Source organism: Passer domesticus, chromosome 22 (assembly GCF_036417665.1).
Source record: "Passer domesticus isolate bPasDom1 chromosome 22, bPasDom1.hap1, whole genome shotgun sequence".
Taxonomy (NCBI): Eukaryota; Metazoa; Chordata; class Aves; order Passeriformes; family Passeridae; genus Passer; species Passer domesticus.
In genome coordinates, this window is record NC_087495.1 from 770,614 (window position 1) to 794,997 (window position 24,384).

The following is a 24,384-nucleotide window of genomic DNA, read 5'->3' on the forward strand; positions in this document are numbered from 1 at the left end:
GATCTGTCAGGAGGGCTCTGAGGAGATGCTGGAAAGCTCCCAGCTGTTCACCTCGCTTTTTCCCCTGGGTGATTTCAAAGTGTTGCCAGGGAGAGGCCACAGGCTGGGCTGGCTTTGCTCTCTCTGAGTCGTGAGTGTTTTCCAGAGCAAATGTTGACTCTGTCTGACATGACATGGGTTAGTGGAATTAAAGTGATCAGAGATAGGGGGTTTGCTGCCTGTAACCTGATTCTCCCAGCTAAGCCAGCAGAGGAATGGACGCTTTGATTTTACCGGGATCTCAACAGTGCTGCCCCACTAGCAAGGAGTAGGGCTCAGCCTTGGGACTGGCAGGTGAGGGGGGGCTGGCTGCAGACTGGGAGAAAGATTGCATGGCAGCCTTTCAAATGGGCCTAAAGATGATGAAAGAGAAGCTGTGGAAAGATCCTCGTGTCCCCCCTGCAGGCTGGAGCCACGCAGTCCCACCAGACACTCCCAGAAGATGATGCCAGCAGAGTCTGAATCTCTGGGCTGCTCCTGCAGAGCTGCTCTGGCTGGTGGCAGTGTCTTTTCCCGTTTTATTCCCTTTACAGCAGCAATACAGCTTCCCAGCCTGCACACTGTGACCTTCCACAGGTCACAGCAGCACCGAGGCTGCAAAGTGGCCCTGGAGTGCCATGGACATCCAGTGTGTAGCTGGATGAGTGGTTCATTGGGAGCCAGACTTCCTAAAAATCACTGGCAGTGGTGGTGGCCCAAGAGTCAGGACCTGACAGAGAAAATTGGCCTCTGCTACCAAAGCCTATTAGACAAGGATGCCCTGATGGTTCCTTTGGGATGGGATGAACCAGAATACACTGAATCATAAAATCACAGAATCCCAGACCGGGTTGGGTTGAAAGGGACCTTGAAGATCATTTTATTCCACCCCTCCCCTGGCCAGGGACACCTTCCACTATCCCAGGTTGCTCCAAGCCCTGTCCAACCTGGCCTTAGACTCTTCCAGGGATGAGGCAGATAGAGGTGGCATAGGAGGGAGGTGAGCTCAGGATGTTGAAAAAGCAGGCCTGGGAGAAAGGAACAGCTCCCAGATGGAAGCTCTTGTTGAATAAAAGAGGAAGATGTCCTAGGAGATGTCCTGGGGCTCCTGGAACTGCTCAGAGTTGTGGTGTTGTGGGGATGGGCTAGAGAGACAAACACGTGAGCTGCCTAAGAACCCTCAAATCAACTCAGAGACACAGAAGCCAGGAGGAAAATGGGCCTGTTTCTTTCTCATTGCCCCAAAACAATTCTTCATTGTGTGATGCCCTCCTGCTGCTTTTTGTCAGCTTTCTCCTAATGAATTTCCCTGAGCTTTAGAGAGAATTTTACCAATTACATGAACTTTGGATGAATTAAGGATCTCTCACCCCACTCCCAGCAGAACTGGGATGATAGGAAATGCAAAACAGCCTCCTCCCTTCCCTGAGCTGGGGGGCACAGCCAAAAATACCCTGTGGAAGTGCCCAGGGGAGAGGGAAGAGCAGCTCTGCAGGGCTGAGCTGAGGCAGGGAAATGTCACCTTGGACACACTCAGAGGAATATCAAACCTCAGCAAGGAGCTGGATGCTATCTCTGGAGAGATGGATCCTGGGTACTGAAGTCACTTTTGAGGTTTATGTTTAAAAAGGAGATTAACAAAAAATTAGAAAAGGTAGAAGACGAAGTCATCAGGCTGATAAATGTGTGAAGTGCTCAGGATACTACTTGGGAAACAGAAAGAAATCACAGAATTATTGGCTGGTTTGTGTTGCAAGGGATCTTAAAGATCTTCCAGTTCCAACACTGCACGGACAAAAAGGAAATATTTTCACTGTCTTTCAGCTGGTCCATGATGACAATATTCTTTTTCTAGGCTCCTCCTCCATTTAGTTACAAAACCCAGAAAAGTTCCTGCAGTTAGAAACTGAAGTCCATAAACTTTAACCTGAAAATAAATGGTGCATTTTCAAAGAGAGTTTGAGGGAAAGCTCCCCAGAGGCATGGTGGGCTCAGCATCATCTGAAGTCCTCAAAGGAAGCAGGGGGTGTGTCTGTAGCATACTCAGGGGGTCAAACACAAGTGTTTCAGCTGTTTTTAGCTCTGCCTGAGTTTGTGCAGATGTTCAGACCTGGGTGTTATGGAGCTTTTCCCAATTCTCTGCTAAATTGCTGTGTTCTTGTGCTGTCTCATTGCACTGCCCTGGGTTTCGTGTGACCTTCTTCAGGTTTTCCTGTGATTAAAAAGTGATTATTTCTCCTGGAAAACTCACATTTTGTTCCTTCCTGTTTTCTTCCATTTCCTTCTTTCCCTTCATACTTTTCATCATTTTCAGCAAGTGTCAAAGAAACAACTATTTGTATGAAAGTCAAATTCTGGCTATGCCAAGCCTGAGGCTTTGTGTTGCAACCAACACCCCCCTTTGTCCCTGCAGGAGATCAGGCAAATCCTTACTTACAGAACCCAAAGCCTCTTGTGGAGGATCAGTGCAGGTTAAGCTGCATTTGTGTGATGGATCTGTGCCACCTGGGGTTTGGTTTCCCTTAGCACAGGCTGCTGAAGTAGCCTTGAGGAACTACTCTGGAGCCATGGAGCTCCCTGGTTCTGTGCCCAGGGAGGCGTTATCCTCATGTCACAGCATCCTCAGAGAGCAGCTCTGTCACAGGGAAGCCTGGACATGCTTTCAGTCAAAGATGTAAAGAGGTAAAGAGAGATGTGCCTGGATGGGATCTTTAGCAAAAGCTCCTTAAAAAAACCCAACAAACTCTTTCATAAAAGTAGTTTCAGCTTCATAATCAGGGCCCAGACCATCACTTGTGATCTCTTACCTTTTTTTTTTTCTTTTTCCCCTCTAGAAGACATATTTTAAATTCTGGATGTGCCTCAGCTACAGTGCCTGGGAGGCAGGACATGGTGGGGCTCATTACAGGGATTTGGCAGAGAAGGAATGTGTTTTATACCAAAAATTGAGATTGTGTCTAGAGCTAATCAGAAAGGCTAAGAGGTGCTGATACAGAGGGGCTACTGAGGGAAGCCCCATCCTTGGAGTTTAAAGATTCACCTAATAGAGCTTCCCTTCCTTGATGTGGTGTTTGGGCCATCCCACCAGCATTCCTGGGATTTGGTGCTCTGGGGACCTGAAGGGGGCAGTGGGAGAGGAGGGCTCAGTCCTGTCAGCTGTCACAGCTCTTCTCTGTTCTGTGTGGAGGCACCTGGGCCTCTTGGGTCATCCCTTTCCTCAGCATAGTCTGTGGAATGGAATGGCATACAGAATATTTCAGTTGGAAATACCTACAGTGATCATCTAGTCCAGCTGCTTCACCTAGACATGGATAATGAACGTGGGAGAGGCCAGAGCAGCACAGCCTGGGCTGTGTCTGTCCTGCTGGTACTGACTCCACACCACAGCTCTGGGACCAAGCCAAGAGCACAGGATGCATTTCCTTGGCTGTTAGCCTTTTGTTAGATTAGAGCATGAGGATATGTCAGCCCCAGCTGACACGGGCTAGACCCACCTCGTGGTACCAGAAGCACTGGCCTCTGTGAGGCTGAAGCTGCTACACTAATTTTGGGGAGATCAAACCCAGCCTGGTGGCTTTGGTGCTTCCCTTGCCAAACCACACTGGGACCACACATTTCCTCCCCAATGGGTATTTGAGCCTTCCTGGGAGACAGTCAGTCAAGCAGGACTTAAGGTCTCAGTTTTTTCTATAAGGATACCTTAATTTGAGGATTTCAGACCTGCCTACCTATGTCCACCTTGTGACATTGAGCCAGCCTGGTTTGAAAGGACAATGTCTTGAGGTGTCTTCAAATCCCAGAATGATTTGGGTTGGAAGGGACCTTAAAGCCCATCACATTGCATCCCCTGCCATGGGCAGGGACACCTTCCACTGTCCCAGACTGCTCAGAGCCCCATCCAACCTGGCCTTGGACACTTCCAGGGATCCAGGGACAGCCACAGCTGCTCTGGGCACCCTGTGCCAGGGCTTCCCCACCCTCACAGCCAGGAATTCCTTCCCAATATCCCATCCATCCCTGCCCTCTGGCAGTGGGAAGCCATTCCCTGTGTCCTGTCCTCCATCCCTTGTCCCCAGTCCCTCTCCAGTTCTCCTGGAGCCCCTTTAGGCTCTGGAAGGGTCTCTGAGGTCTTTCTGGAGCCTTTTCTTCTCCAGACTAAACACACCCCAGCTCTCCCAGCCTGGCTCCAGAGCAGAGGGGCTCCAGCCCTTGGAGCATCTCCACAGCCTCCTCTGGACTTGCTCTGACTCCTTCATGTCCTTTCCATGCTGGGACCCCAGGGCTGGAGGAAGAATTGCAGGGGAATCTCTCCAGAGCCAAGCAGAGGAGCAGAATCCCTCCCTGGACCTGCTGCCCACGCTGTGGGATCAGCCCAAGACACAGATGGCTTTCTGCCATTCCAGCCCTGGCAAAGCTCAGGGGTGATCCCTTCGGGGAGGTGATGGCCATGCAGCTCTGCTGGCAAGATCTGAGGATGGAAGGACCTCCTGAACCCCATCCTTCCCAAGTGTTTCCAGTTCCTGAGCTCAGGCAACACTCTGTGTGTGATGCAGAGCTGTCAGCACCCCTACACTGATCCTGCAGAGCTGCCCCAGCCACAGAAGTCTGCTCAGCTCCCTGGATTAAGATAAACTGCCAAAACACCAGCCCAGCCTGGGCAGGGGTCTGGCTGTGACCAGTGTTGTGTGGCCATGCAGGGGCTCGGGGTGGTGACCACAGAAGTGTCACTGGCATCCCTCCCATGCCTCTGCCCCAGAGGGGTCACTGTGTGGGACATGTTGGCTTTGTACATTAGTGGATTTTCATTAAGCTTGTTTTACACTCCAGTGGTGGTTTTGGTGTGGTTTATTTCTCCAGCAATTTGGGGAAGCCACAGGGCTCCACTCCGAGGAATCTGAGGAATCTGAGGCCATCCCTGATCAAGAGATGCAGAAAGTGCCTTTCAAGGACTGCAGTGGTTGCCTCAGTGCCCTGTGCTGATAATGCCAACAGTGTGGGTTCAATCCCCATATGGACTGTTCCCTTCAGAGATGGATTCAGTGATCTTTGTGGATACTTTCCAACTCAGAATATTCTGTGAAATCCGTGCAATCAAATGACATTGAGGCTTAAGGGATTCAGTCGGGAGCAGTGTTTCCGTCAGCTGTGGAATGAAGGAAGGTCTGTTTGTTTTTTGCACTTTCGGGACACACCTACCCCTGGAGACCCCATGGGGATAAATCCACCTCTGTTCACACCTTCATGGTGACATCACAGGGTGATCAAGGCTCTGAGAGTGGGGACTCTCCATATCTGATCTCCTCTGTGTGTCACAGGGCACAGTCAGCTGCCTGGGCATCGTGTCAGAATCCAGCTGAAGCTGTTCCTGCTGACTGGACCTGGGAAAGTCACTCTGACTCTGGCTGGCTCCTCTAAACTGGTTTCAAGCTCATACATCCAGTGCCAGCCCATCCCTGATTCACAGGACTGGGAGCCTCTCTGTGCACCCCAGGCCCTCACCTGGCATAAACGGTGTGACAAAGGACTGTGTTCTGTGGCACTGCAGAGTGCTGTGCTCTGTTAGCAAAAAGTCCAGGAGAGGGATTGTTTCAATCTGCTTGGCAGCCTCAGGGCCACAGCTGGGCTCCTGCATCCTCTGGGGCTCCCAGTATCACACTCATGGACAAACTAGAGCAGGTCCAGCAGGACAGTGAGGTTAGCCTGAGGCTGGGGCTGGAGCATGAGAGATGAGGGCAGCTGAGAGCTGGGTCTGGTCAGCCTGGAGAGGAGGAAGGTTGAGGGCCATCAAGGGGGAGAACAGTGGCAACGTCCACAAGGCACAACCAGCAAAATCCCAGTGGAATGTGAGGGAAAGTTTCTGCCCCAAAGAGCAAGGCAGCTGGGGGCTGCTGCTCAGAGAGCCTGTGGGAGCCCCATCCATGGGGATCAGATTCACTAGGTCTCATCTGGACATGGGCCTGAGCAAAATGATCTGATTTTGAAATTACTCTGCCAGCCCGTGGGACCAGAAACATCCAGAGGTCACTTCTGACCTAGGCCTTCCTGTGATTTCATTGCTGTGCACTGAATGTCTGTGATAAGAGCAGCAGTTACTGAGGACATGCAGTGGGGACGTTCCTGCTCTTCCAGAGCCACTCCCTTGCCCCAGGTACAGGAAAGGCGCTGAGGTTGCTGCAGTCATTGATCTCACCTGCCTCCTCCCACCATGCAGCACATTTGCCTCATTAAGCTCCTTAGATGAGCCCCACCTTGTCCATTTGGGTCTTCTTCAAACAAGAGCAGGTTCACCAGGTACCAGCAGCACATGAGTCACACGTCCTGCTGTACCTGTTGTCTTGTACATGTCCCTCAGGAGAGGCAGGAGATGCCTTGGAGAAGTCCTTTACTCCCTGGCTGGGGTGCAGTGCATGGAATTGGAAGAAGAACATCCCAGAGACCTCACTCCTACCAGGAGGAACCTGGAGCTGAGGAGTTTCTCCAGCTGCAAGGCCACTGAACCTGTGCCTGAGTCATGGGATGCTGCCACATCCCGGAGTTGTGGTGGAACAGCTCTGGCTGTACGTGGCCCCTGTCCTGGAAAAGCCCAGAGTCTAAATGTGGGATCAGTTCCCAGAGCAGGTGGCAGAGACACCATGGGCTGCGTGCTTCCCTCAGTCCAGTGCCAGCCCTGCCACAGGGCATCCTCAGCACAGTCACATCTTCCTTCTAAGCCTGGTCTCCAGAGACAGAGATGTTTGTCTTGAAAATTGCAGATGTCCTACCGAATCTGTTTCAACAAGGAAGCAGTGAGCTCCGGCAAGAGCTGACAGGCTCCAGAAACATTACCTGTGTTTTATCTTCACGCCAGCGTGAGAAACTCTGCCCAGGAGATTGGAAAGATGTGGCCTGAAGGAGTGGGAGGAGGATGTCAGGGTGGGAGGGGAGCAGTGCCATGGAGGGAGGGGAGGGCTGAGGTGACACAGAGGGTTTTAGATTGTTGGGTAATGTGGCTTTGCTTAAGCAGAAATGGATGGAAGGACTGGCCTCAGGATCTTTTGGAATCATGACGTGGTTTGGGTTGGAAGGGCCTTTACAGATTATCTCGTCCCACCCCTGCCATGAGCAGGGACACCAGACCAGGTTGCTCCAAGCCCCATCCATCCTGGCCTGGGACACTTCAAGGATGAAAGGTCTCTGCTGTCCTTCTAGTTTTGTTCTCCTGGACAAAACTGGAGCTCAACCACACTGCTGAGGCTAATCCACATCCACACCTTCCTTCAGGAGTGGGGAATGCCAGGCAGGTGAAGGAAAATGGTGCAGCAGTGTGGTGGCAGGTCTTGTGTTACCCAAACCGAGCCCCTTGGCACCCAGACATTGAGCATCCTGGGAACTGTGATGCTCTGAGTCAGAAAAGCAGCAGTGAAGAGGTAGATGGTGGACCAGAAAAATGGCTTTTGTTGGTGTGTTGGAGAGGAGTTGCTCAGTGGTAATTTATTGTGATGTGCAGGAACATGCTGGGGCCATGCTTGTCCAAGCACCGCAGTCCTGCCACTGCAACTCCAGCTGGCACAGCTCCTGTCACTGCCCCTGATGCCAAGGGGAGCCAGCCTGGAGCTGGGTGAGAGGTGCCTTCCTCCGGGTGCTGCTCCTCCAGGCTGTTACTCAGAGTTGCCAAATGAGTTGTTCTTTCATGAAATATTGTAAGGGTTGGACTTGAGAAAAGCCCATCTGAGTGCAAAGCTCTCTGCATCCATTTGGCCTGGCATGTAAGTGATGGGGAAGCTTTCATGCTACCACTCTGCAGTCCTCTCCCACCCCTGAGGCTTCCCCTGTGCCCTGAAGCTGCTGCAGTGCTGACAGCTGTGCCAGGGCGAACGCTCACTGCAGCTCGAGCTCTCCAGGGCTGGGCTGGCACCAGGGGAGGTCTGGGGCAGCCCTGCACCGAGATGGATGTGCTGGCAGTGCCAGCAGCAGGCTGGGCACAGGCAGAGCTCGTCTCACCACTCTGGGATGCGGGGAGAGGAGGCAGTGCAGGCAGCCGTGGGTGTCAGCCCTGCAGGAGGGGTGGAGGTGTCAGCTGCTCTGCTGTCAGCACCTAGAATCAGAGAATATCCCTACTTGGAATGGACCCACAGGGATCATCGCGTCCCACTCCTGGCCCTGCACAGACACCCCAACAATCCCTGGGAGCGGTATCCAAACGCTCCTGCAGCTCTGGCAGCGTCGGGGTTAGGACCAATCCCTGGGGGAGTGTCCCAGCACCCTCTGGGGGAAGAACCATTCCCTGATATCCAGCCTAAGCCCCCTGACAGAGCTCCAGCCGTTCCGTGGGTGCTGTCGCTGCTCACAGAGAAGAGATGGGAGCTCCCCTCAGGAGATGCTGCGGGCTCCGATGAGTTCCCTGACGCGCAGGACTGGGAGCGGCCCGGGCTCTTGGCTCACCTGCCCCGCTCCCCAGCACGCCGGGCCAGAGCCGGTCAGGGTTCCCGGGGAGGCGGCAGCTCCAGCTCTGGTCCCTGCCCCGTGGGCTTGTCAGCACAGCTCCCTGGGCTGCTTTCCCGGGGCGCGGCCCGGCCGGGCCCGCGCGGTGCCCGCCTGCCCGGGGGTCCGGCCGTGCCCGTGCCCGTGGCTCTGGCTCTGGCTGTGACCGTGGCTGTGGCTCTGACCGTGGCCGTGGCTCTGGCCGTGGCCGAAGCCGTGGCCGTGGCCGTGGCCCGGCTCTCTGCGGGCCGGCGGGGCCCTCTGTGCTCGCCGGGAGGAGCGGGGCCCGGAGCGGGCGGCTCTCCATTGTCAGCGTGTCAGGTCAGCTTTGTGTTGCTTGCTCAGGCTGCTGGATGCGCCTCCCGTGATTGGCATGTGCAGCTTGCAGCCCCAGCCTGCCTGAGCCTTGGGAAGCTGCTCTATGCAAATGGAAAAGTAAAAACCACCCATTTCCCCATGGCGGGCAGGGATGAATGCATGGTATGGGGCTTTTTGCGGTGCCACAGTGCTGTGCCTGCTCCAACCGTGGGCTCCTTTTGCCAGTTTCCTGCTTGAGGCACTGTCCTACATGTTTTCTAACTACCAGTTCAGCAGAACCATTTTTATTCTCCCCTCACTGCTCTATACAAACAGCAAAAATCAGGATCTCTTGACCTCTGCACAGCTCTCCCAGTGCAGGAAGTGAATTCCAAAGCTCCAAACAGCAATAACCCTCCTGCCCACCTTCTGCTAGGGTGAGGGTCCTGCCTGTGCAGGTGTCTGACTGTCTGTGTCCCCCTCTCTCTCTTCCAGCCCCTTCTGCCGTGTCCATCATGCACCAGGTGAGCCGCACTGTGGACAGCATCACCCTCTCCTGGTCCCAGCCTGACCAGCCCAATGGAGTCATCCTGGACTATGAGCTGCAGTACTACGAGAAGGTACTGAGGGACCTTCACGGGGGTCACCCACAGCTTTTGGGGAGAGGAGGGGTGCAGAGCTTCACTTAAGGGCATACAGTGGTTCAGTAGGAGACTTCTCTTGCTGCATTTGGTCACATGGATGACAGTGGCCATCAATCCTTGGGGTCCAGTGATGGTTCCAGTGGCCTAAGTGTAGAAAATCCACTGGTCATTCAGGAGCTTCTCCTGTCACCTCCACAGAACTGGTGGCAAGTCGACCCATTGCAGGGAGAGCAGGGTAGCTAAGGTCCAGGGTCTGTTTTTCCTTTTGGTGTACTGTGGCATCAGCAGGAAATGGGAATGACAGGGAACATCCAGTCCCAGGCTGGAGCACACTTAGTGCATGTACAGTCCTGGAGATTTTCTGGAGTGCTGCCCATGGGTACATCTACACCAAAGGTGAGTTTGGCATCTCTTCAGCATCCCATCCAACACCCAGATGTTGTACAGGGAGGTGTCTCATGCTCCCATGGAGGGTCCATGCTGCACTATGGAGTCAGCGTGAAGGAGTCCTGCAGCTCTGGCTCTTTCACCCCTGAGGAACCTGCTCCTTCCATAACCTCCCTGTCCAGGCAGACAGAGGGATTTCTTCTGGACTGTGCCAGGGTGTCCATCCCACCAGTGGCTGCTCAGAGAGCTGAGGACCACGTGGTGGTTGGTCCCAGGACCTGCCAGGCTGAACTTCATCTGTGCAGCCCAGGGGAGATGGGGAGCAGGAGACTTCTTCCAGGAATCTGCTCCCTTGCACAAGAGCTTATAAACTATACATTATAAATTGCAAACTAACTAATTAAAAAGCTTTATGATTAAATGGAACTGAAAATATTTTTCCCAGCAGTTGCCGGAAGAAATGATTAATCCCCCCCACTGCCTGCCTGTGACCTATTTTCTCATCACCAAGAGCCAGAGGGAGAATGGGGAGGAGGGGGGGCTCCTTTGTGAGCTGTTAAATAGGTCCTGACCTATATTGCATAAATCACAGCCATTTATTTTGACCCTTGGAAATTATCCCAGAATGGATGGCAAGATGGCTGAGTAGATAACAAGACAGATCTGGGAAGCAAGAGGGGTCCTTTCCCTGGGGACCCTCAATGCAGAGGCAGAAGATCTCAGGGAGTACATTCTACTCCTCTTACTTTATCTTAGTGTCTCACCCTCGTTCTTCCCTCTCCTCTGTTTTCTGAGGGAGGCTGTAAATAAAGGGATTTTTTGTCTAAAAAATGGTGCTGCTGCTGGTGACCAGTCTTCGCAGGCAGCCACATCTGCCTGTTCCACTGTCTGAGTGAGGGCACAGCGTGTCCCTGATGATGGGGACAAGTGGCCCCACTCTCAGGCAGTGCTGTTCATGGGGCACTAAGCCTGGCACAGAGGGCAGAGCTGGGCTGAGATTCTCCCTGTCCTGGTATTTCAGAGAACCATGGAAGCATCCCAGAATGGTTTGGATTGGAAGGGACGTTAAAGATCATCCAGTGCCACCCCCTGCCATGGGCAGGGACACCTTCCACTAGTCCAGGTTGCTAAAAGCCCCATCCAGCCTGGCCTTGGGCACTTCCAGTGATCCAGGGGCAGCCACAGCTGCTCTGGGCAACCTGTGCCATGACTTTGGCTCTGCCATGCTCTTCCCCTGCTTCCCATCAATCCAGCAGTTGGACATGGTGTGTGACACATCCCAGGTGTGTTCTCACTCCACTGCCAGTCTGTGCAGAGGTGATTTCCTTCCAAATATTTCATTACAAACTCTCCCATGTGCTTCTGAATGCTCAGCAAAGATCTCTGGATTTGGTCACGTGATTAAGTTTTTTCTGATGGAATTTTTTTCCCCCAGTAGAAAATTATATTTTATTTTCATGAAAACAGCTCAAATGAAGAATAGCACCATACACATTATATATAAAAAGCACCTTGACTCTTCATTTTTAATAGATTCTCTTCTATATACAGACATTAAATAAAAAAATAGAAGAATTTACTTTAGCGTTGACAGAAAAGCACTGTTCACAATACCTGAAACAAAGGTGTATTTTTGTTTCCCTGTCACAGATTATTTATAACACTGCTGTTCTTAGATGCCATTAAAAATGCCTGTACAAAGGCAACATTATGAGTTTCTTACACGTGGAGTTGGAGCAAATCCACACAGACTGTTGCACAATCACTGCCTGATGTGGCTGCTCTCTGTAGCCATCGCCTAAATGTGTTTTCTTCTTTTCCACTTCCAAGTTTGTGTTATTAAAAAAGTCTGTGTTGTCTTAATTTAGAAAGGGCGTAGCAGTTTTTATCTAAAGTTGCCAAACTCATCCTGGAGTGTGGGAACTGGAGATCCAATGCAGTGTCAGACACAGCAGAGTAATTAGCCCTCCTCATTATGCAAAATGATTGGGTTTGAAGATGCTCAAAGTCACCCATTTTTTAATTGTTTGAAGACATTCAGCCCAGTTTGGTTACCAGTGCAAGATTTTAGGAGGCCAAAGAGCCCTTTGATGTCTCCAGCCATTGCTGGAGGAGGGACATGGGTTGGCTGGGGGATGAAGGCTCAGGGAGAGGACCTGTGAAGGTGGATATGGAAGTGGAGGTAGGAGAGCTCTCCTGGTGCCCAGGAGCTTCTGGCCAGAGCCCAGGGCTTGGACCAAGGACACTGGAGGTGCTGCTCCCAGGCTGGTTCAGGGGACATCCCTGCCCATGTCAGGGGGTTGGAAAGAGATGGTCTTTAAGGTCTCTCCCAACCCATACCGTCGTGGGGTTCCATCATTCTCTGACTTTTTGGAATCTGTCCTGCAGTGTCCTCAGAATCCCTGAGCCTGGAGCCAAAGCTGCTGCCTGGTGTTTCTCATCTGTCGTGAGGTGGGGCTGCCCCTTCACCCAGTGCTGCCCAAATCCTTGGAGGGGTCTCTGTCCCAAGAAAACTGGGAGTTCAAGGACATGGAGAGGAAACCCTGCCAGGGAGTCCTGGGATAGCCTACCTGCAGTCTCAGTCCCTGCCCAGTGCCACACTGGGACTGGGCACTGTCCAGGACTCAGTGGATTTGGGAGAGGCATTCAAACACTCAGAGAATGATTAAAGTTGAAGAAGTCCTCCAAGATCAGTCATTCCACCCTTCACTTAATGCCCACCAAGCCACATTGCTGAGTGTAGCATCTCATTTCTTGGGCACTTCCAGGCATGGGGACTCTACCCTGCCCTGAGCAGCCTGTGACAATGCCTGAAAACCCTTTTAATGAAGAAATGTTTCCTTATATCTAACTCGCACTTCTCTTGGCACAATTTGAAGCCATTTCTCCTTGTCCCACTTGATGGGATACCTGGCTGAGGGCACAGATCTTCTTGGGCTGTCCCCAGAAGTGGTGGATCCTTATGAGAGTCCAGGTGCTGTGGATGCCACAGATGCAGCCCCAGTGTGGCTGGCTGGACCCTGCTCCCACACGTGGGCATCCCGAAATGCAGCTGTGTGATGGTTTGGCACCCGGCCCTGGTGTGGCTGTGTCCTGCTGTGTTTGCCTCCAGGGCCATGGCAGATGTCACTGTGCAGGCTCATAGGAACTCTGCCAAATGCAGTCGCTTGACATTTTTTTCTTGGATTTTTCACTTTCAATTTTCTTTTTTTTTGAATGCGACTTTTTAGAAGCAATTTTTATAAATTCTTTGGGTGTCTCGCAGCCCACCCATGTTTCAAGAGACTCTTTCTTTGTTGATCAGACTTTGGTTTCAGCTTCAGTTTGACTCGTGGGAGGGGGAACCAGACAAGGACTCAAAATCTAACCAGTGTGTTATTTTGAATTAGGATTTCCAAACTCAAAAGAAAATCATGAGGGGAAAAAAAAAAAAAACCAAAAAAAAAAAAAAAAAAAAAAAAAACACAAAAAACCCAACCCAAATACCACAAATCTCTGCTTGGACTTGGGCTTTAAACCACCTGGGATGCACTTGGCCTGCTGGAGGAGCCCAGAGGTGAAAGGGGAGAAGTGTTTGAGGTGAACGTGCAGGTTCTGGAGAGGTGATGCCAAGGAGAAGGAATAGGTTTGATAAGGGAGGGTGGAGAGGTGTAAATGGTTTTTCCTTGTGGTTTGGGTTTAGAGAAGAGCACATCACAAGCACACCTTCCTCCTGTCAGCCAGGCAAACATCAATTTCCCAGGCTATCAACCACCTTGCAGGCTTGGCCATTACATTCCATTTAAAGTCCTCCAGGAGCAGGGTTGAGGTTCTCTAAAAGAGTTGGACAAATTATTTTAAGACAACTGTGTTGTTAGTACCCTCCAAGGGCCTGGGAGGATTCATCCAAGCCCTTAAGCTCTAAAACTGTAAACATTTCCTGACCTATTTCTCTCCTTGCCTGCCTGGGAAAGGTCCAAGGGAGTGCTGAGGCCTGATCAGACAAACGAGGCCGTGAGTTTTCTGTGTGCTCATCTTTCCTTGGTGTGTGTGTATCTGTACTTGAGCTTTTCACTGCCATCAGTCTAATTACCAGGGACCCCAGTGACAATCAGGAACCTTCAGCACCAAGTCCAGATGCATAAAACAGATATTGTAGTTTTTAGAAGGGAAAAGTGTTCCTGAACAGTGTTAATAGTGGAGGTCTCCCAGGTGTTCCACAGAATCATAGGATGGTTTGGGTTGGAAGTGACCTTAAAGCCCATCCCATTGCATCCCCTGCCTTGGGCAGGGACACCTTCCATAGCTTGCTCACAGCTGGGCTTTCCTAAGAGCTCTTTGTTTTCCAGAAGCATTGTGCTGTTGACATTGCTATTTTACTCTGACTTTTGGGACTTCATGGCAGCCATGCTCCCAGCCACCTTTCACTGGCGACATTCAGGACCTTCTGTCATTGTCCTCTGTTGACTCCATGTCCCTGGGAGACAGGGACTACCTGTTCTCTTGTATATGGAAATCCTGCCCATCCACCAGTGCTTCTGGATGAAGGGCACAATTCCCAAGGGCATAGATGGAACCATCGCCTACACAAATGCAAAGCTTCCTGCACCACTGTGTGACTGATCCAGTCCTCAGCTACAAAACTGCAGACAAGAGGCAGAACAAAAGTTTGGAAATAGTCTCACTGTCACTTTGAAATATGGTCTTGGGGTCCCCAGCCTCAGAAACTTGGCCTTGGCCCCTGGAGAAGCAGGCTTTGGGCAGTGGGGTGGAAGCAGAACTTCTCTTGAGGTCCAAAACCCACTGTTCAGGTGGGCTTTACCTCCTGGCAAAGGGAGATGGGAGTTGGGGAAGAGCAAATGGACTGTGCTGAGGCTGGCTAAGGCACAGCAGGAGGGGATGGGGAAGGAGGAAAGTGCTAAGAAAAAGGCGCAGAAGAGGGAAGAAGTTCCCATCTCCATTGACCTCAAGGCTTAGAGAAGCAACATGAGTTTTGTAGCTACTGCCCTCTTTAGAGCCTTTCTTGGGAGGTGGTGAATAGCCTAGGGACATCCACACTCACATCCCTGAGTCTGTGTCTCCCTGCCAGGAGGAGACTTTGTTCAGACTCTTTGTTCAGACCTTGGTGGTATGTCCACCCTGGTCTCCTGCCCTTCCTCCTTCCAGAAGTACAATGCCTGATTCTGAACTGTTTTTGCTGATGACAGATTTGTTTTTTCTTGGCAGGATCTGAGTGAGTTGAACTCGACCACAGTGAAGAGCCCCACCAACACTGTGGCAGTGCAGAACCTCAAGGCTGGCACCATCTATGTGTTCCAGGTGCGGGCGCGCACCGTGGCCGGCTACGGCCGCTACAGTGGGAAGATGTATTTCCAGACCATGACTGAAGGTGAGTCTGCAGCTGCTCTGTAAAGGTGACTCAGGGTCTCGAGAGATATGGAGATAGACAAGCAGCTTGTCCCCTTGCTATCAGTCCCAAGGGTGTGTTGAGAAATCACATTCAAGACCTGGAGAGAGGCCTGGGTGCTTGTTCCATGCAGGGAAGACCCCAGTTTCTGCCCAGCTTTTCTGTTGTTGGTATGTGTCTGCTCAGCTGGACGTAGAAGAAACAAAATTTATGTTTCCTACCTGCACAGTTGCTGATGACAAACACAGAGCCATGTATTACTTTTCTAAATTTGTGCCGCTAAATAAAACAGACCAAGCCAGTTTTCTGGCCCTGTGGCCAAAGACAAGGCACAGCATGCACCCACAAAACTAAACCTTCCTCCCAAAAGGAATAGCTCTATCCAACCTTCCTTCTGGGACACATCCCCCAGCCAGAGGGAAGTCCTGACTGCCCAAGACCAAAGCCATGCCAGGGATCAAACGTGGCCTATGCTCAGGGCTGTCCTCTGACTTCAATGACCTCATGAGGGATAGTGCAGCCTGTGCCACAGTAACCTGTTCCCTTCTTCCCGTGTGCCAGCCGAGTACCAGACCAGTGTGCAGGAGAAGCTGCCGCTCATCATTGGCTCCTCGGCGGCAGGGCTGGTGTTCCTCATCGCCGTGGTGGTCATCGGCATCGTGTGCAACAGGTAGGGCAGGCTGAGACAGCCCAGGGCCGGGCAGGGCGCGGGCGCTGGGGACAGGGGATGGCACCGGGGGGACAGAGGTGCCCCCACAGCGCAGCCCCGGCCCCGAGGGGCCCATGCTGTGCTCAGGTCTCCCTTCCCTTCCAGAAGACGGGGCTTCGAGCGGGCTGACTCGGAGTACACGGACAAGCTGCAGCACTACACCAGTGGCCACAGTACGTACCGGGGGCCCCCCCCAGCCCTGGGGGGCCGCTCGCTGCTCGGTTGGTGCTCCTGTTCACTCGGGGCTTGCAGGGAGGGCTCTGGGCAGGGTGTGCATGTGTGTGTGGGCAGGGCAGCTCCAGATCCCCCCTGCCCCTGATCCTGCCCTGCTCTCAGCCCTGCACGCTCTCAGGTGCCTGAGCGTGTTCTCCAGACCTCTGTGACAACCAACACCCCCTGAAGCATCACCATCTTCTGTGCTGCAGCGTCTGCCAGCACACCATGTCTTGCTCCTCCAGCTCCTGAGCTTTGCCCATCTCCTGGGCAGCAGTGAGACCCCTTCCCTGACCTGTCTCTGTCCTGCAGAGTTCTGTCCCCTGTAGGCACCCACAGACCTTTGCCAGAGCCCATCCCAGTGCTCCCAGATTCCCAGCAGATATGAGATATATCTATATATATAGGTATATAATACAATACCTAATATGCCCTCTCTTATAGCCTCCCTCCTCCAACATCCCTGTGCAAGGCACTCCCTCACATCCAGCATTCCTGCTCAGCCTCACTGCACACCCTGCCTCACCCCAGTGCATCCTTCTTCCCCCATCCCTGGAAATGTCCAGGGCCAGGTTGCACAGAGTTTGGAGCAACCTGGGATAGTGGCAGGTGTCCCTGACCATGGCAGGGGGTGGAATGAGATGAGGTCATTTAAGATTCTTTTCAACCCAGATCATTCCACGATTCTATCATTAACCCCTGCTTTCATGTCCCTCAAATTCCTTTCTCTTCTCTCACTAGAGACCTGTTGCTCTAATCTTGCTTTATTCCAATCTCAGTTGTGATTTTCCTCATGTTCTACTTGCAGCTTCAGGATTTCTGCCCTTTTAATACCTTATTTCCATGCTATGCTCAGAGCATGGAAAACACCAGTACTGTTTCCACTCAGGACTCACTGTTGCTGCTGCTTTTACCTGTCCCAAAACATGGGAAACATGTCCCAAAAGGCAGATCTGCAGCCCTGTGCCCCAGCAGCCTGTGCTGGCTGCCTCGCTATCACTTACCAGGAAAAATGACACTTTTCAGGAGACATTATGTAAATGCAGCTCTCAGTTGTTTGTCAGTCTGGGCTGCAAACACACATTCACACGTTCTCCCGGGGCCTGGTGTGGGATGTGACAGCTCCAGGCTGGGATGGGTTTAATCACTGTGCCTGCACCACTTGGAGCAGGCTGGTGCCACAGGATGCAGCAGAGCTGATGCTGCCTGGGTGCCTTTTAGCCCCTTCCTCACCCAACACACCTGGCCAGGCTCAGTCCCTGCTCAGTCCCCAGCAGTGGTTGCTATGCAGACACTGCAGCAAATTGCCATGGCCCAGGGAGCCTGTGAGCCCTGCAGAACCCTCTGAATACAGCCAGCATCCTGGAGCTGGGAGTCAGTCTGGTGCTGTGTGGGGCTCCTTGTGTAGGGAGCTGTGAGCTCTGCTCTCCAAACAGCCCATTTTGGAGTGAGCCAGGGGCCAGAAAAGTACAGAAGGGAGAGAAGCACAGGTGAGGGTTGTCCCACAGTGCAGGTCGCTGGGATGTGGCATCAGCAGTCCAGCCTCACCAGGTCCCTTGGCCACCGCCTTTCCCATGACATGTCACTGTGTCCCCTGCTCAGCCTAGCAAGAGGAACCTGTCTTTTGTGATTTTCCTAGTGTGTCCCACTGCTTCTCTTGGGGCTCCCAAGAGGGAACCCAGCCTTGGGTAGGAGTGCCAGTCAGGAGAAGAGGGCAGACAGGACTGTCCCTCCTGCTTGCACAGCTCCTGGAAGGGTGACAGATCCCCCATGGAGGAGTCTGCAGTTTCTAGTCCAGGCTCACGATGTAGCTCCCTACTGCCCCAACAATGACCTGTGGGCCAGTGTTCATTAAAAACAGTTTTAACAGTCTTGTGGAACATGGCTCTGCATGTTCTTTCTCAAACTGTTTCTCTCTGTCTGCTTTGAGCCTTGATTATGCAACTTGCTGAGTTAAAAGACCGTCACTCAAAACGTTTTCTCTTTTCCTTGATGCCAGTCATTCCAGTTGCATCCATCTGTCTGACTCTCTCCCTCACCTTTGCACAGTGACTCCAGGGATGAAGATTTATATCGATCCTTTCACCTACGAAGATCCCAATGAGGCTGTCAGGGAATTTGCAAAAGAAATCGATATCTCTTGTGTCAAAATCGAGCAAGTGATTGGGGCAGGTAGGTGACCTGGGAATGGCTGGCTGGCCCTCAGCAGCACAAGCTCCTTCACGGTGCCAGGATTTGGGAGGATTTAGCCTGATGCCACTAGGACTGATGCCTCTTAAGATCTTCATTAGCCCCAGGCTGGACTAGAAGGAGCAGGGGAGTCCAATGCAGGAGAAGCAAGACCATCAGTTCCTATGTGCATATAATCCCACGTGCAGTGTTCCTCAGCTGGGGGGTTGGAGAGGGAGGGAACATGGGTCAGGGGGTGGGTGCTCAGCTCAGGGACAGGCAGGGAAGGTGCAGCTGGGGCCAGGGGTCCCCTGGGGGGCACATCAGAGGTGGGAAAGGCTCATAGGCCCTACCTTGTGTTCACAGGGGAGTTTGGTGAGGTGTGCAGTGGGCATCTCAAGCTTCCAGGCAAAAGAGAGATCTTTGTGGCCATCAAGACCCTCAAGTCTGGCTACACGGAGAAGCAGAGGCGGGACTTTCTGAGTGAGGCCAGCATCATGGGGCAGTTCGACCACCCCAACGTCATCCACCTGGAGGGGGTGGTCACCAAGAGCTCTCCAGTCATGATCATCACTGAGTTCATGGAGAATGGCTCACTGGACTCCTTCCTGCGGGTAAGAGATCTGGGAGTGCACAGCTGTAGAGGCTGTGCTAGCACAGAGGGGATTTGGGGGGCAGGTTGCCTTTCCAGTGGCCTTCTCTGCCTGGCATTCCCTGTCACTGGGGCAGCTGCTGCATAGCCAGAGCTCTGTGTTTTGGGAACAGAGCTGGAGGTGACAGCACCAGGGCTGTCATTTCTGTTGTGTCTGTCCACTCATCCCAGCAAGAGGCTATGCCTGCCTGCCCACAGGTACACATCCACGGACACCCATGGAGGGACATTCTGACACAGCTTTAACCCAGCAGGACCCCACCTCCAGCTGCTCTTCTAAATATTTCTAGTTCTGGGTTTGAAGTGGATAATTGACTCTGTTGAAAGGAAGTAATCTGGTCAATGGGAATAAATTGTCCCTTCTGAGCTCTCTTGTGCAGGGTGGGTGCATTTTGGGGTGACAGCAGCTGCCGTAGTGGTGCCCTTGGGATGTGTGAGGTGACTCCCAAACCCTGTGAGCTGTGCACTCCCCACCCTCCCTGGGAGGGAATATCCTGCCGTGGGTGTGGAAAGAAGCTCCTGGCTTTTGCCTGGACTGTGAATGTGCTCCTGTCACCTGTGTCCGTGTGTCCCTCAGCAAAACGACGGGCAGTTCACGGTGATCCAGCTGGTGGGGATGCTGCGGGGCATTGCTGCGGGCATGAAGTACCTGGCAGACATGAACTACGTGCACCGGGACCTGGCCGCCCGCAACATCCTGGTCAACAGCAACCTGGTGTGCAAGGTGTCCGACTTCGGCCTCTCCCGCTTCCTGGAGGACGACACCTCCGACCCCACCTACACCAGTGCTCTGGTAATGCTGCTCTTCGGCCAGGGAGGGGCAGGGGTGAAGGAAGGAGGGACCTCCCCCTTGACAGCAGGGAGCACTGTTTCAGGGTGTCAGCAGTGGAAAGGTCCCAGACGAAAAAAGAGCGATGAAAGAAAAACTGAAGATTTTCCCTTGCAAGGTCCTGTCATTCCTGTGGATAGTTGAGCCTTCCTCCAGACATGCCTGCAAACACACACATGTCCCTGAAAAGCCCTTGGTTGGGATCATGCGCTGCGCCCTCCCCGTATGATTCACCTGGGATCCTTTGAGATGTGACACTGCCCTGACAGATTTGTTCCCAGGGCAGCAAGTCTGGGTTTCTTACCATCACTGTCCAGTCATGCTGCCCTGCTGTCCTTCCTCATGTCATCTCACTGGCTCAGCCCCAAGAAGGACAGACTGAAAGTGTAGGAAGTGTGGGTGGGTGCCAGATACTAGATACTGATCTTCCAGAGAGTATCCAATTTAAACAGAAAAACACTCCTAAAAATGACTTCATGTAACAACTTCCCAGGAAAACCTTGGTGCCGTAGATGCAAGTGCCACCAAGAACTTGTGGCTCATGTCAGGCTTCAGGAGGTGCCCCAGGACCAGAGGATTATTTGGTTTTGCTCAGTGAGAGCTCAGCCAGGAGTTCTCATGAATACCACACAGAAATGCTCTGCACAGTGCATCAGGATCAATGCCCACATCAGGAATCCTTGGAAATCAGTGTTGATAGAGCTGGGGCATGACCTGTAGGAAATCACCTCTCCTGGTCTTTTGGAGCTGGCAGTGATGAGTTGCCTGGCACAGCTCTTAGTAAATTTTATTGGTAGCTAAATACCTAACAAACACCTAAAAATGTCTGGGTTTATTCTCATCTGTGTAGCTTCAGACATCAGCTGATCCATCTCACACAGCCATCAACGGTTTTAACAAACACTAATAACGTTTATTTTTCATATATCCCTTACAGCCAATTAAATTTCCCTTTGTTAACTAAATACATGGTGTTTACTGCTGGTCTCTATCCCTGGTTTTATGCCTGTAGCTTTTCTCTCTAGTAATAAATTCATCATCCCTAATTTATTCTCCTTGAACTGTGGGCACTGTAGCAGGATATTTATTATCCATAATGACAAATTATATGCACCTACTGTATAATAAGTATCTTCCACTGCAAAATGGTTTTTATCATCATTCTCCCAATGACCTTGTGTCCATGGGTGAGCAGAAGCCACAAGTTCTGGCCTGGGAGGTTCATGCTGGACCTTTGGAAAGTCTTTGGAGTGGTGAAGTTCCAGGTCAGACCCCCACAGAGATAGGCGGTGTCACTGAACTGAGTTCCCACTCAGAACCCTCCAAAGTCTAAATTCTTCTTTAGGACTTCTTTTTAGCCATTTTTAAAATCCACTGCTTGCCAGGAGTTCTGTCAGGAGTCTGCCTGATGGAGAGGACATCCTGTTTGGTATGGATTGCTTCGTCTTCCCCTTTTGTGGAAAACAATGTTTTGTCTGAGGTTTGTGGCTGCGAAAAGATTAAGAAACATTATCTTTTTTCATTATTCTGGCATGTACTGGGGCTGAGTACTATGGAGTCCTGGGAGACCCTTAATAAGACGTGGCAGTTGTTCATTGACAAAATATAATGTTTTTTAATCTTCTCACAGCCACAAAACACAGACACTTCTGTTTATTTTTTCAGCACAGAGGAAGATTTTCCCTTCAGAAGATCCCTTGAGTGAATGGCTCAAGTCCAAAGCCCCTGGTAGAAAATCAGGAGGCAGGAAGGGCTTAAGCAGAGCCTTCAATCCCTGTGTCCCCATTTGTGTGTGCCACTCCTGTGCTTAACTCCTCTGTGGGAGTGGAGAACCCTGATTGCTCCAGAGCTGGATGACAGAGACCCCAGTGCCCACCCAGTCTTATCCCATTTCCCACCAGTGACTCCCCCATCCCATACTGAAGGATCAGAACATGGTGGATCAGCTGTAGATCCACAGACAGACTGGGGCACCAGGACTCAGGCCAGAAATGGTCTACTGCTGACTTCAAAGAGTGGAAGCTGTAGGAGGCTGAAGAGGAAGGTGATCTAATTCCCTTTATTCTGCTCTGCAGGTAGCCAGGTGACAGTGAAAAGATGGAGGGAGATCAGTTTGGGTTTTTCACATTCCTGGGCATTCACTTTCTACCAAAGACCCTGTTAGCACCATGGGCATTTTGCCATGCCAGGAGCAGGAGGCAGGGGGAAGGAGCTGGCCTTGGTTAAGATGGTGACAAGGAGACTGAGGGGACACTTCTCAGTGACCTTCAGGGCAGTAATGAAGAGACAGAGTCAAACTCTTTGCAGTGGCACCCAATGATAAAATAAAGGGGTCATAGACAAAAATGTGACTGGGGAGGTTCAAGGTGAGCAACAGGAAAAGCTCTTTCCTCAGGAGGGTGTTGGGACAGGTCACCAAATGAGAAGAATCACCATCGTCAGTGAAGGCTTCCAGGATGACTGGACGATTCACATCCACCCTGAGGGACAGACAGTCCTGTGCTTCCTTCCTTCTGGGATTTTACTAGAACATCACAGAAGTGTGGACATGCTATTTTTCAGTTGCTCCTGCTCTCTCTGTTACCATCCCGCTTTTGTCCTGCAGGGTGGGAAGATCCCGATCCGCTGGACAGCACCTGAGGCCATTCAGTACCGAAAGTTCACCTCGGCCAGCGACGTGTGGAGCTATGGAATCGTCATGTGGGAGGTGATGTCCTACGGAGAGCGGCCCTACTGGGACATGACCAACCAGGATGTGAGTTCTGGGAAAGCAGGGGCAGAAACACTGCAACGGGGAGCATGGCAAGGACAAAGCATGTCCACAGCCTGTCCCAGCCTCTGGCATGTCCAGAGCCTTCTCTGTTATGGCAGATGTGTCCAAGGTCAACACCTTTGGAAGCAGTAATGGGAATGATCTGGGGTTTATTGTGGCCCCATGGTGCTGCTGTGGCACAGATTGGGGATAGCACAGCACCCACTGCACAGGGTTAACGGAAGCACCCCAGGGGTGTTGGCAGGTGCTGAGAAAGGGAAGGAGCAGATGGGTGGAAAAGGAGATGTCACTGAGCTGAGAGCCTCTGGAGCAGAGCTTCATCTGCTGGGATCACAGACACTCCAGGAAGGTCTGTTACAAAGCCACACGATGGCTTGGGTCCGAAGAGACCTTTAAAGATCATCTCCTTCCAACCCCCTGCCATGGTCAAGGACATCTGCTAGATGGTCATGAAATCTCCTGTGGGAAGCTTGGACTGTGGTCTGTAAGAAGCCAAGTAATTTAAACACAGCTAGAAACCAAAACCACAAGGTACTTCATAACATGCTCAATTTTAAATATTTCATTCCTCTGCTCTAATTCATGTCAAACAGTTACATGCACTCCTTGCTCCGGGTGTGTTTCCTGCAAGGGTGGCCCCTGGCTGCACTCCCTGCCCTCAGCACAGCCATGCCATTTCCATTCTCCCTGGTCCTCTTGCTGTGGTACCTGGGGCTCAAAGCCCATCTGGCCAGTGGCAGTGAGTGCTGAGAGGATGCTTCATCTACATGTGTGCGTCAGAAGGCCTCTTTTAACTCTGTCTCTCAGAACAGCTGCCCTCACATAAAGAATACTCAGAATGTAACACCAAGGTCCTGGGTGGACCTAGGGGATGCAGAAAGCTTGTCCTGGCTCTTGCAGCTCTGCTGGCTTCCCCAGTGCTGGCTTCTCAGAGCAGCCTCTGGGTAGTCCCTTGGAAGCCTGCAGACATGCACTTCGTCTCCACCATCCTGTGAGCTCCAAAGGCCTTGCCTTACAGGGAGAGAGTGAGGGCCAAGCTCCCTGTCCCTCCTGTCCCTCCTCCTGTCCCTATGGCAGATCAGACCTTTTCCATCTCAATAGATCTCCATCTGTGCCACATCAGGTTTCTCTAGAGTGGGACTGTTTCCTCCCTACTGCCTGGTGGGAAATTTATTAATATGAATTCTTAAGCCTGGAGCAGGGGGATGATGCCTTAGAACCTTTGGCTGTTCACAGCCTCTGCTACACCTGGAAAATGTTTCCATCAGATCTTGGAAGCCAAGGGATGGGACTTCGGGGTCTGCATTTCTCAGCATGGACAATTCCCTTCCTGCTAAGCCATTGTTGTCACCTCAGTTTCAAGCGTGTCCTGCACCAGATATTCCTGTACCTTCCCTGTGCCTTGTCCTTCTCCTGGAGCTCTTCCCTAGCTGGTTTCTCCTGCCATGGCTGCAGCAGCACCGATTGCTGTGCCAGGGATGGCAGAGCTGTGCCTGTCCCTGGCACCTCCCGCTGCGCGTCGCTGTCCCCAGCCCCTGCTCCCTTTCCATGCTGCAGGACACGGTGCCCCAGAAGCTGTCACCACTTAAGCACAGCTGGTCCTGCTGTGGAGGAACGTGGCGGATATTGAGGGCAGATTACCCTCCTGACCCTGGGGTGTGAGCGCCTGGGGCGGTGGCTGGGAGAGGACATGGAGAGAGCTGGGGCTGCCTCTGGGATGTGGCTGATGGCAGCGGGACTCGCTGGGAACAGAGAGGAGTGCTTGCTGCTTGCGTGGAGCTGCTGCCACCCTGCGCCTCCCCTGGCACTGGCCCTGAACCCAGGGAGCTGGGCTGGGGCTTAGCACC

General features: G+C 52.2%; 1 protein-coding gene across 6 annotated transcripts in view; it reads left to right on the plus strand.

Annotated features, from left to right (window-relative positions):
* The window catches only part of EPHB2 (EPH receptor B2), a 149,338-nt gene that overhangs the window by 117,522 nt on the left and 7,432 nt on the right, over nt 1-24,384 (plus strand). For 3 of the 6 annotated variants that reach the window (XM_064397312.1, XM_064397310.1, XM_064397315.1), the window contains exons 6-13: nt 9,271-9,395; nt 15,012-15,174; nt 15,754-15,862; nt 16,007-16,122; nt 18,164-18,286; nt 18,650-18,897; nt 19,513-19,728; nt 22,370-22,519. In XM_064397312.1, the coding sequence (XP_064253382.1) occupies nt 9,271-9,395; nt 15,012-15,174; nt 15,754-15,862; nt 16,007-16,122; nt 18,164-18,286; nt 18,650-18,897; nt 19,513-19,728; nt 22,370-22,519 (1,250 nt within the window). The remainder of the gene's footprint in view (nt 1-9,270; nt 9,396-15,011; nt 15,175-15,753; nt 15,863-16,006; nt 16,123-18,163; nt 18,287-18,649; nt 18,898-19,512; nt 19,729-22,369; nt 22,520-24,384) is intronic. The other 3 variants (XM_064397313.1, XM_064397311.1, XM_064397314.1) reach the window with 3 other exon arrangements.